The sequence below is a fragment of the Nycticebus coucang genome, chromosome 15, assembly GCF_027406575.1.
Source record: "Nycticebus coucang isolate mNycCou1 chromosome 15, mNycCou1.pri, whole genome shotgun sequence".
NCBI lineage: Eukaryota > Metazoa > Chordata > Mammalia > Primates > Lorisidae > Nycticebus > Nycticebus coucang.
Window position 1 is genome coordinate 1,023,923 of NC_069794.1, and position 12,415 is coordinate 1,036,337.

Consider the following 12,415-nt stretch of genomic DNA (forward strand, 5'->3'; position numbering starts at 1 on the left):
TTCCGCCCTCTAGCCCAGGTCCCCAGGAGCATACCTATGGGACCGCTGTGTCTTGGATGGGCTCCAATTCTCCAGCAGTGGGTAAGGAGAACATTTAAATATCGAGTTTTACAAATGCGAAGAAAATGGAGTCACCCTAAGGCCTGCTCTTCTGCTCGGCTGACTGCTGAAACCGTACAGCAGGTGTGTGTTACCACCTGCCAGAGTGAAGCCTGGTAACAAACCACCCCAAACTCAGTGACACCGCGACAGCATTCACCCTCATGCTCATAGCTCTGGGGCTGGCTGCCACTGCTCTGTTCCAGGTTCCATGTTCTGGACCTATGGCCCCCAGGGTATGTTCCCGGAGGGGTGCCTGGGGAACACAAAGGACCAGCACTCCCCATCCCGGTACAGTCTGAGCATCAGAAACACCAACGCCAGTCATGTGGCAGAGTCAGAGGCCAGGACACGCACTCTGCCCACAGTGGGAATATCTGCTGAAATAACCCAAAATACTTCACATCCCACAGTCACACTTTCTCCTCTTTGTTCATGAAGGGCACCGCAAGATATCAAGACGGATTGTCAAAATCCAGACATTCTCATAAAAACAGTTTACTACAAACTATTTTTGAAGAAATGAGCATTTATTATAAATTTAGCATTATCTAAATTTAGGTGGGTGTCTAGGCAGAGAGAGACAACTGTCTCCTTTCTATGAACTCAGTCCCGCAGTCATCTGCATTCTATTTATGGTGGCTGTCAAGGTCGTCGATTTGTAGTTTTCCTATACCATAATTTCTTCTTAAAATTCACAAATATTTGATCTTTTGGGATTTCACTACCAGCCACAATTCCTTGATTTGCATCAACCTGTTCTTCCTGCACTTTACTAGTTCAGCAAACATATGCAGAACACATTTCATGTGCCAGCCACTGGGACAGAAGCTCAAACAGGGCACTGACCAGGCCTCAGAGACCAGTGGAACAGAGGGCAGCGCCTTCTGGTCTGGGAGGGCACCAGGATGCAGGCGCAGAGGCCCATGTGCGGGGGGGAGGGGGGGCGGGCTCTGAGAATTGGCCCTTGAGCTGCTTCAGAAGACACTGCATGTGGGCTGTCCGTAGAGAGCAAGGAGCTCCCTGAGGGTGGCGGGGCCAGCACGGGCAAGGTCAGTCGTTGTTCCTAATGGACACAGGTCCTTGCTTTCACCCCCCGCCCCACACCAGCTATCCCAAACCTAGATGCCCTCTGAACTCTGCAGGCCAAAGGGGTGGGCACAACAGTCCTGGCTTGGCCAGCCACCTGTCCATCCCCACTGTAGCCTGTTCTGACCTTCCCACCCCATCTCCATGCAGTTTCAACATTCCCCAGGACCTCTGGAAGGCAGAGAAATGGACAGGCACCCCTGGTCAGCTGGAGCTCTAGGCCCTCCCACAGGCTCTGACATAGCCGCTCCAATGGGGTTCCTCCAGCCCTGTGTTCCACAGGTGCTGCTCTCCTGTTTCATTGTGGCTTTTAGCTTTTCCATTGGCTGTGCAAACACTTTCTGCATTCAACCCTCCTGCTGCATATCCTGAGCCAGCCTGTGTCTGTGGCTAGACTTGGTGGGACACCATCTCTCCCATGGCACCAAATGTCCCCAGGGACCAGGGTCCCTTCTGTTGCCCCCTTTCATTTGTTTTCAATGTTTTAGTGTCCAATGTTTTGTTTGTAAGTTTCAACAAATTCCAGGCTTAAATAAGCCTACCATATGCTAGGGTTCAGAGCTGCTTTCCTGTTCCCAACCTGGGCAACCCAACTTCTGTCTTTTCTCCCCAATCTCCTTGGCTTTCAGGGCTGCAACCACCTCACAAAAAACACGGTGACATCACAGCTGTCATAGCTGCCTAGGTTCTAACTTTTCTGGTCTTGATCTATATGTGATCTACACGGTGTATTCATATCCTTATTTTGCTTTCCAAAGAGAACTTTTATGCTTTTTCACACTCTTTATAGTTATATGTTTCATTAAGTACTGTTTGATATTTACTTTTCATGTTCCCTATCTCAGAGCATTTAAGCTGTTTTCTTTTTTCCCTTTATCATAAAACACTGCTACATGTGTCTTTACACTTGAGGCATTTCCCTATTTCCTCACATACAATAGTTCAGAGACGTGGCCACCTGTCAGTGGACAACATACCCTCATCTGGTCCCGTGGACCCTGCCCTCTCCCAACCCTCTGATTTATTCTCTACCATAATCCAGGGAAAGCAGCTTCCTCAAGACAATGGTGAGGACATCCTTTGACAGTTACTGGGCCTATGACAGTGAGTAAGTACGCCACATCTCTACTAAAATTCAAAAACTAGCTGGGTGTTGTGGCAGGTGCCTCCCAGCTACTCAGGAGGTTGAGGCAAGAGGGTCTCTGGAACCCAAGAGTTTGAGGTTGCTCTGTCAGCTATAACACCATGGCACTCTATTCAGGGCAACAGAGTGAGACTCCATCTCACAAAAATAAATAAATAAATAAATAAATAAATAAAGTCAACTTAAGGAGCTGGTCAGTGTAGGGAGGGGTCAGCTATGGGGGATCTACTATATAGATTCTCAAGGTTGAGGGTGTAGATTCACAGGCCACATGGGCAGCAGCCATTACCCTTGATACATGCAGATTGGCCCGGACAGGGAAGGTTCTAGGTGACTGGAAGCAACACATAAGTCTAAAATTAAAACACAGCAGCATGTCCTTCACAGCAATGAAGAGACAATGCCCGTAGTCCAGGCAGACTTGGCTGCAGCTAAACTACAAACAGTGGAAAGAGGTCGGTTGGTCACTGCACCAAGCCCTCAGCTGTGACCCTGCCCTGCAGGGGTCAGGCACCCTTCCCAGAGCCCTGTCCTGGTGCCTGCAGCTCATGCCTGCCACAACCCCAAGCTGACCCGGGAGGCATGAACAACTCCATGGTTTCAAGCTAAAACCATCCTGCTGCAGATGAGGAATTCCTCTGAGGAAGTGCTCAGAACCTAAACCCGCATTGCTGACTGGGTTCACGCAGACCTCCCTTTCCCCACCAGGACACATGCCGTGTTTCTACACTCCACACCATCCACCCCACAGAACACACAACACTCACGCGGTTCTAGGGCCTCCCTCCAGTGGTGACTCACACACAGCATGAGGGGAAAGCAGATCTGTGCTGAAGAGGTCAGAGCTGACTGGGGTGAGGGGATGTGGACTGGGCCTCACTGCCCTCCCTAGACACTGTGGATGTGCCTAAGGGAAGCCATTTGTTGACCTGGATGTAGAGTCTGGGCGAGTCTGCAGCTATTACGAACGCAGATGTGTCAGAGGACTCACTTAAAATGGAGCCAACAGTCCACACAGAAGGCCTGGCTCAGCGCAGGCTGCACACACCTTAACGTGTGGGCAGCGTCAGTCACTACTGCTGCTCCGAGATAGCCTTGTTACAGTTAAAGTACACATGTGTCTTTGGAGCTCATGAAGAAATCCCAATCTCTAAAATTCCAGGGAATGACATCACTCTTTGGAGCAGTTCCCACTCCGCAATTCTGACACCAAGCCAAACGCAGAGGCAGGCAGAGCTAGGAGAGAGCCTTCTCCCCCACTCCCGCTGCTACCACCTCCCTGAGAACCAGCCGTCCACCGTGCCCTTCACCACATGCCGAATCCTGCACCAAGAGAACCTCCATTCACATTTCAGGAAAATGGAGCTGCACCTCTAAGAAGAAAGGGGCGGACAGCACGAAAATGGCTTTATTTTCTTTTGACCCACATACAATGAACTCAACGGCTTTAATCACAAAAACCATCATTAAAAACATGTTGGCTACAGCATCCCACACAATGATGTTTATGCTGATTTAATCACTGGTTTGCTCTCAAAGTCCACTGGGGGAGAAGAGGAATGGGGGAGAGGGGGAGAGGGAGACACCACACCCAAACCAGATAACTGAAAAAACCTTAATCTCCCAGGAAAGTGCTATGGAGACAACCTGGAAATGGCACACGCAACAAAGCATGCGGCAATATCAGACAAAAAAGTGGCAACTTACTTTCAATGGTATATTATTATTTCCTCTTCATTTCAAGGAAAGCTAGCTACTGTGATTCTCTTCCTTCTGCATAATGCGGCATAAAATCTCGGATGTGAGCAACTGAAAGCCAACAGCATTACAAGCTGTCAGCTCAGCGCTTGCTCATTCTAAACGAATCAGACAGAACTGCACTGCATCTTAGGTAATATTTCAACTAATACAGAAAATGAATGTCCAGTTTACAATTCCTTCACACTTTGCCCATACCATTCTCAGACATTTGTCTTAGGTCTAAATTATATTTGGTGCAGAAAAGAACTGTCTGATTAATCTATATTTTCCTCCTCAAAATGAGCCTCTGACAGCTTCGCCATGCCTAGGCTCTGAAAGCCTTCGGCGGGGATTATTTTCAATTCGCAAGCGCTTAAGCTGTTCCCACTGGCTGCTGCCAGTGCCCCCAGACAAGCTGGTGAGCTGATTTCAACTCCACGCAAATGGCTCCGCACACAAACCCAGGGTCTTAGAGTCTGTGTCACCAATTTGCAATTATTTTAACCAGCCCAGGCAGAATAAATCAGCTGACAGTCCATGGAAACATACCAGCTACCAGACACCCACCATGCCTGTTCTTTCCTGTCATCCCTGCAATGAAAAAAAAACAATGAAGGCGGTTTACGAAAATGAGAGCGTTTCCCCGCAATTCAACCAACGCTGTCAAGCTCAAGCACACACAAGGCAGGCCGGCGGCTCCTCCTACCAGTGCGCGTGGAGACCGCGCTCAGCCTCTGCACCATCTCCTCCAGGGCCATCTCGTCACGCCTCAGCCAAAACCTCATTCTCCGGGCACCGCCAGCGGGGACCCGGCAGCGGCGCGCCTCTGCACCGGCGGGCGGCGGGCAGGGGGCTGCGCTCGCCGCGCGCCACTGCGTCCTGCCCGGGATTGGTCCCGCGCCGGCGGGGGCGGGGGGCGGCTGGGCGGAAGCGGAAGCGGTGCGTGCCCGCCCGCGTGCCCCCACCGCGGGACCCCGGGAGGCGTGCGCACCTGCCGCGGCCACCTGGGGGTCATGCGTTCGCGCCACCGCAGTCACCTGCAAGCCCCGCATGTGCAGCACCGCAGGTCACCTGGGAGTCGTGCGTGCGCATCGCCGAGGTCACCTGGCCGCCCCGCGTCCCCCGCCCCTCCCCCAGCTCATGGCTCCACGCCCTCCCGGGTTGGAAGGAGCCGCCACAGTGAGGTTATTACCACGACGATCTGAGGGGGTCGCTGCCTCCCAGGAAGCACCTGACCCCCCGCAGCCCTTTACCTGCGACTGCCCACCGGCAGGTGCAGAGGCCGCAGCAGCCCAGCGCGCCCTCCCCGCGCGGCCTCATGCGCCCAGGTGAGTGGGTCTTTGGGCCGCTGGGTCCCCGAGTGGCTCCGTGGCTGGCCGTGGTGGAGCGGCCCTTCCTGGCAGGGCTTCGGCTGCACAAGGACTCAGGACCTGGCGAGGGCAGCGCGCGCTGCAGGCGCGGGGCTCTCCGACCGCACCGGGGTTGGCATCAAGCCACAACGTGTACTCGACACCCTCAGCGTCTGGCAACCACCTGCAGATTCCAGGCCCTGTGTGAGCACCGTTATGGCTGCCACCTTCGGATGTGCAGAGAACTGCCATGCTGCTGTGGTCGGGTATTACCGGAGACAAGCCCATCCTTAGAGAAAGTGTTTTAGGAGGGTAAGGGGTGCCGGGCCCCGTCTGTAGTCCCAGCTACTCCAGAGGCTGAGGATCAGATCTCTTGAAGGGGAGTTTGAGTCCAGGCTGGGCAACTGCAAGACCTTATCTCTTCAAAAAAAAAAAGTATTTCAAGAAGTGCCCATTTTCATGAATAGTTTGGAAAAGCGAAGCATGGAGTGGCTGAGGTTCAAACTATAGCTCATGGAATAACTGTGTGCCCTCACCATGGGAGCCCAACATTCCGGTGTAGTGACCTTTCAGGCGCAAAACTTGGCCCAGGGATAAAAAGGTCACACAATGTTTACCACCCTGGTACAGCTCACAGGTCTGGGAGGCAGGAAGGATATTCCTTTGCCGAGCATGTGGCTTCTGTCTCCCACTGGCCAAGGCACAACATCCCCCTCTCCCTTCCTCTGATAGTGCCTGTGTGCTCCACCCTGCCCAGCTGAGCGGCACCAGGGTCCCCCTGCCCTACCCAGTCTCTGAGTAGGAGGCTGTGCCAAGGCAGAGAATGCATTCTGACAGGATGGGGGGTGACGCTGGTGTCCCCACTGTGAGAACCACTAAAGTCTGTCTCATCTTTAAAACCAAACAAAAAAAAGAGAAAGGTAAACTTGCTGGCCTGTGCCCTTCACCCCTTGGATGTTCCTGTGTCTGCTCTCAGCCTCTGTCTTTACCCTGTGCTTACCACTCTGTCCCCCAAAACTCCTGGCCAGCACCATGTCAGGTTAGGGGACAGTACTGCTTCAGGGAGAGGCTGCAGCTCTATCTGGTGATATTCCATGAGGATGTGCCTGGCCCATGGCACTCAGATACTGGTCCAGCTCCAGTGCAGACATCACTGGGAAGATACTTTGTTGTAGACAAGGTTGACACTGGATGGGGAGGCTTGGCATAAAGCCAGTATCCCTCCATAACATGGGGGTTCTAGTCAGTTGAAGATGTTAAGAGAAGTAGACCTTGCTTCCCTGGGGAGCAAGGAGTCCTGCCACCAGCTCCAGATCCTGGACTGCGGCTGCCTGGTCCTGGGGATTTCAGATTCAGCCCCCAAGACTTTGTGGGTCAGTCCTTTGAACTACGTTTTCTATTTCTGTCAGGCCTTGAAATCCTGGCATGGACAATGCCTCCTTTCTGTCATACTCATGTAATACTTGCCTAAACAACAAGTATCACAGTTCTGCCCCTCAGTGGGTGCACCCATGACACTCCTGCCCCTTCCTGAGACCTCATCACGTGACAGAGCTTACCTGACCTTCACAGTGACCTCGAGAAGGGCAGCGAGAGGTGCCTGACTTGCCCAAGGTCATACAGCTGGCAAGGGGCAGCAGAATCACACTCAGATGCTCAGACTCAGGCATCAGCATCGTGTCTCAGGGGAGTGGCACCCACAAAATTCAGCAATGCAGGGCACTGAGGTAAGGTCCCCACCCCTAGTTGAGTCTGGGGAACAGGCTTCTCTCCATCACTGCCTGTGGCTCCCCTCCCAGAAGGGGAAGCAGGAGAGCTGTTCACCTGCCCTGCCCAGGGCCAGAGGCACCCCAGGGGGGAGGGCGCCAGCGAGGGCCGCTGTAACTCTATACCTGGATACCAGTATCCTCTTAGCAACCACTGGGAAGACTAGCCAGGCTCTAACAGCCAGCCTGGAAGGGGTGGGGGAGGGAGGCAGCAGGTCCTGGCCTAAGGGCAGGCTCAGGTTCTTCCCCCAGGCCTTTATTTAACTTGTCAGGGGAGGACTGGGAATGAGACTTGCCTGTCTGAGGAAATCCACAAACTCATCGAGAGCTGGGAGTGTCCACAGGTATAACATCTAGCATGATGGGACATACTGGACCATGGCCCTGACATCTCCAGTGCCTGAAAAGGGTGACCCCATCAGTGATGGCGCAGGCCAGCTCGCAAGCCACCTGTACCTGCTGGCCCGACCCCCTGGGGAGCCACGTGACACATGCGAGCTAGTCCTAAAGACGTATCACTGCATCCTAGCAATGACACACCGGCCAGAACCCACACACACACACGGAGGACTGACTGACCATTGACCGCATCTGTCATCTGAGCAGAGGGAGAAGCTCTTTTATTGTTTTCATGGCTTTACCCAGCAAGGAAGTCCAGAATCTGCATTGACGTAAATCATGACTGTGGAATCAGCAGATGCGGATAGCTGGTTAAATGTTCCGTGAGGGACAAAATCTGCTAGGGCTGCTGACTTGGACTGTGTCATCTGAAGTTCTCAGATATAAATGATCACTGCACTTACTGTGTATTTTGAGCACAAAATCACAAACTCTGACAGCATCACTTAGAGGTGCCATCTGTTTCCATACAGGGCTCTTCCATACAAAGCCACAACAGTAATGTATGTGGTTTGTGCAGATTTCACCTGCAAACTTTGTTCATGCTTTTATATGACTTTTAATGGCGGGATGGATGTGTGCTTCAAATTTAACCAATTGGATTTTCTTAGTTATTCCATATTGTCATAAATAGTGAACATGGCTAAGAAACAGCAGGCTCATCTTTTTCTCAAGCCTGATTGTTTCTCTAGGGTAAATTGGTAGAAGTAGAATTACAGATCAAATGCTACGGCTGCTTTAAAGTTTCTGAAATACCTACATGATTTTTATATGTGCAGATATATGCAGTATGCATCCATGGCAAGTCAACACAGGAGGCCTCAGCATCCTACACAGTTCCAGGCCACAAGGGGCCTGGGCGGGGGGCTCACACCACCCCTGGGGGCAGCCCCAATCCTGCTAAGAAGGGCTTTTGGTTTAAAAACAAAAGTGAACCGACTCCCTTTATCATGAGTTCATTTTCCTAGGTAGGGGCCTCAACTGCTCCAAGGCCTGAGCCACATCTAAACCCAACAGAAACATGGCCATCTCAGCAGAATCAGGCAGGGGCCTCGACTGCTCCAAGGCCTGAGCCACATCTATACCCAACAGAAACATGGCCATCTCAGCAGAGTCAGGCAGGGGCCTCGACTGCTCCAAGGCCTGAGCCACATCTATACCCAACAGAAACATGGCCATCTCAGCAGAATCAGGCAGGGGCCTCGACTGCTCCAAGGCCTGAGCCACATCTAAACCCAACAGAAACATGGCCATCTCAGCAGAATCAGGCAGGGGCCTCGACTGCTCCAAGGCCTGAGCCACATCTATACCCAACAGAAACATGGCCATCTCAGCAGAGTCAGGCCAGTGCCACCTGTGTTGGTTTGTACCCTGAGAGACGGCGCTGCTTAGGCCTCTACCCCCCCAGACACACACACACCAGGACCTGCTATGCTGAGGGGACACCTGCAGAGTGGACGCCCACTTGCACACAGGCCCAATTCCCCATTCTGCACAGGAACGCCTGGTTAATCCTTAGAACCCTGTTCGTACGCACTGCACGGGGCTATGGGCCAGGCTCTGACTCCAGAGCACCTTTGAGGATGAAGGACAGTATGGGAGCTCTGGGTCCTGGAGAAGGATATGTGGCCAGCCTCGTCCAGCCTTGGATGTGGTGTGGCCAGCGCGGTTGGGAGAACTTCTTGCTTCGTCCAGTCTCGGTTGTGGAGTCTTCTCTGGATCAGGGCCCCCCACTCTATAGTGACCTTGAGTGAACTAACTACATTTCCAAATAAGGTCTCACAGGTACAGGGCTTAGGCCTCTACACAACCTTTCAGGGACACAATTGTGCCCCAAATAGAGAAGGCAAACATGAGGGCACACGGAGCACAGGGAGGCTAGGTCAGCACACTGGGGCCTGAGGACACATTGACCGGCCACCTTCACAGCATCCTGATGTTCCACCCAGCACAGATGGAAACCAGAATCCCTTAGTCCCATGAACTTATGCAGACTAATTCTTATACACCCTCAGGGATCAGGTAGGTGAGCAGATTTGCAGGATGAACTAAACGTGGAACCCATGTGCAAGTTGTGTGACTTTACACAGGCCCCCTACGGAGAGAAAGTGACAACCTTGGGGCAAGCCCACAGCCCTAGCAGAGGCCATGCCCTGCGTGCCCAGGGGCTGCAGCTTTACTCTGTGTGTGTCCCCAGGGAGGCAGCAGGAGGAACATGGGCCCAGCTGCCAGCCCGTGGTGCACATCCTGAGTCACTGGGACCCAGGCCTGAACACATCCTCATGGGCCACTGAGCCACTGTTGGAAGTTCACTTGTGGGTAAGCAAACCTCACTCCCATGTAAAATGTGAAATAAACGCAAGGAATGGCCAAACATAGCCAGATCAAAGCCCAGATGCATTTTATTTTAATGGCAATAAAATAGTAATAGAATTACTTCATTATTCTGACTTGTTATTTTAAGCCATGTTAACAGGCTGCATCTTCCTGAGAGGCTGCAGAGCTCCACCACACCCTCATTGGGGAGCAGGTGTGATATGGCACAGAAGCTGGGCATTCAGTCCCCTGGCAAGGGAAGGGAAGGACCCCAACACTTCTGACAGTGCACAACTGTTCTGGGCTCCTGCACAGTAGCCTAGGCACTGCAGACCCCTCAGGGTCCCCACCTGACTGCAACACAGCCCACAGGACAGTGCTGGTTAACATAAGCTTCTCTCACCAGAAATATCCCCTATGGTTGGCCATATAGTGACCAAGATGTCCAAAGCCTGATCCTTGGAACCTGTGAATGTCACTTTATGTGGCCAGAAGGCCTCTGCAGAGAGGGTCAAGTCAGGGGTCTGGGCATGGGAGATCATCCTAGGTTACCTGAGGAGCCCAGTATCATTGTGGGGTCCTCCCATGAGGGAAGAGGATGCTCATGGCAAGGAGGTGATGTGACAACAGAAGCAGGAGTCAGAGTGACATGGCCACAAGCCCAGGAATGCGGGTGGCCCGCAAAAGCTGGATAAGGCAAGCCAGCCCTGCCAGCACCATGGTTTTAGGGCTCCTGGTGCCCAGAACTGCGAGATGAGAGTGCACATTGTTAGAGCAGCAAGAAGGGAACTGACAGCCACAGAGCAAAGCCTCAAAGGTGCCCCAAAGAACTGTGGCCCTCCTACCCCTGAGACCCAGCATGCCTGCCCACAACAACCCAGGCTGCAGTGAAAACGGGCCCAGGAGGCCTGTGCGGTGGGGACGTGTCCCCACAGTTGTCCCAGAGCAGTGGTGTTGAGAGCTGGGGCCTGCAAGGCACTGTCATGTTCTGAGGCCTCTGCCGTCATGAATTCGCTAATGTTATCGTGGGGGTGGGTTGGTCATAACCAGCTCAGCCCTCCTTGCCACATGTCCCAGCCGTTGTGCAGTAGGGAACATCCCTCTTGCCACAGGCAGTCCCCCTTTGCCTGTGGGACAGGAAAGAACCCTGACTACAGAAGTGAGAGAACGTGACCAAGATGATGAGCCATTTGAGCCTGGGAGGACGCCTGTGAGCAGCTGAGAGCCAGAGAAACCAGAGGCAGTGTCCTCGGGCTCCATGTGCCCCAGGACGCTCCCCCACCTCACCACAGGGAGAAGGGACATTCTGTTCCCAGAAGCAGCCCCTGGAGAGAGGAAGTCCCAAACACAGTGGCTGTTCTTAAACAAAGGACGTACTGATGTCACACCAGGTCTGAGGAATCTTCAGCCAGAGCCCCAGATGGCAGGATATCCATAAATTCAGCTGCTACACCAAGTGTGCGAAGACAGGAGGGGACCGGCCGCAGGATGCTCGGCAGGAGGGCCAGGGAGATGAGGGTGACTGCAGCACAGTTCATTACTTCTTTCTAAAGGAGACATGGGGAAAGCAGAGGGTGTGTCTGGAACAAACAGACTAGATGAGGACAAGACTAAACACTGAACTGGAACTTTATTTTATAAACTCTCTGAGTTAGCACTTATCCATTATACACCTGCCAGGTAGGAGCTCAAGAGTGATTCAGAAGAAGTGGCTCAGAAATGGTCAGGTGGCCACACTGACCTCTGCTTCTCCAGCTCCCTCCCCCAGGTCTGTGTGGGGCTGAGATGCTGCCCATCTCCCCGCCAGGTTCTGGTCCCACAGCAGCCACAGTGTTCGTGGTCCCCTGTGATCTGCCAAGTCCTTCTGCAGCAGTGGTTCTCAATCTGTGGGTTGCAACCCCTTCGGGGGTCGAACAACTCTTTCATAGGGGTCACCTAAGACCATCCTGCATATCAATTATTTACATTACGATTCCGTAACAGTAGCAAAATTACAGTTATGAAGTAGCAACGAAAATAATTTTATGGTTGGGGGTCACCACAACATGAGGAACCGTATTAAAGGGTTGCGACCACTGTTCTACGGAAAGGGGCTTGAAGGAAGTCACCTTGGACCTCCAGGTGTCCTTAGCCTAGGACAGCAGAAACTGGATTCTTCCTTGGCGGCTGGCACATACATTCCACACGTCTGCAGACAGGGAGGCAGGGCTGGTGGTGGTGGGAGGGGCAGGGTGAAGGGAATAGAAGGCAGCCACACCTGTGCTGCCAGGCTGGGTGCAGGCGGGCAGGCAGCAGGCTGGAACAATTAATTCACGAGCAATGAGGGAGATGAGCTGGCCTTGGGGCTGAGCATTGGGCAGCCTGTGAGGCCCCACACCTGTGGGGTGGGTGCAGGGGCTGTGCGGAGGTGTCAATGCCAGTGGCAGTCACCTTGCACACTGCGCCTGGCCTCCACAGCAAGGCTAGGCATCCTTGGAAGGCCTACAAGAAAAAGAGGGTTCTCTTCCCCCAGT

General features: G+C 53.0%; 1 protein-coding gene across 8 annotated transcripts in view; it reads right to left on the minus strand.

Annotated features, from left to right (window-relative positions):
* Nucleotides 1–12,415, minus strand: part of MCF2L (MCF.2 cell line derived transforming sequence like) — a 129,279-nt gene that overhangs the window by 92,187 nt on the left and 24,677 nt on the right. For 2 of the 8 annotated variants that reach the window (XM_053563550.1, XM_053563545.1), the window contains exon 1: nt 4,779–4,876. The exons of 4 other annotated variants lie outside the window; for them this stretch is intronic. In XM_053563550.1, coding sequence (XP_053419525.1) covers nt 4,779–4,857 — 79 coding nt within the window. In that variant the 5' untranslated portion in view covers nt 4,858–4,876. Of the gene's footprint in view, nt 1–4,039; nt 4,583–4,778; nt 4,877–5,325; nt 5,348–12,415 lie in introns of those variants that run through there. 2 more of the 8 variants (XM_053563549.1, XM_053563553.1) reach the window with 2 other exon arrangements.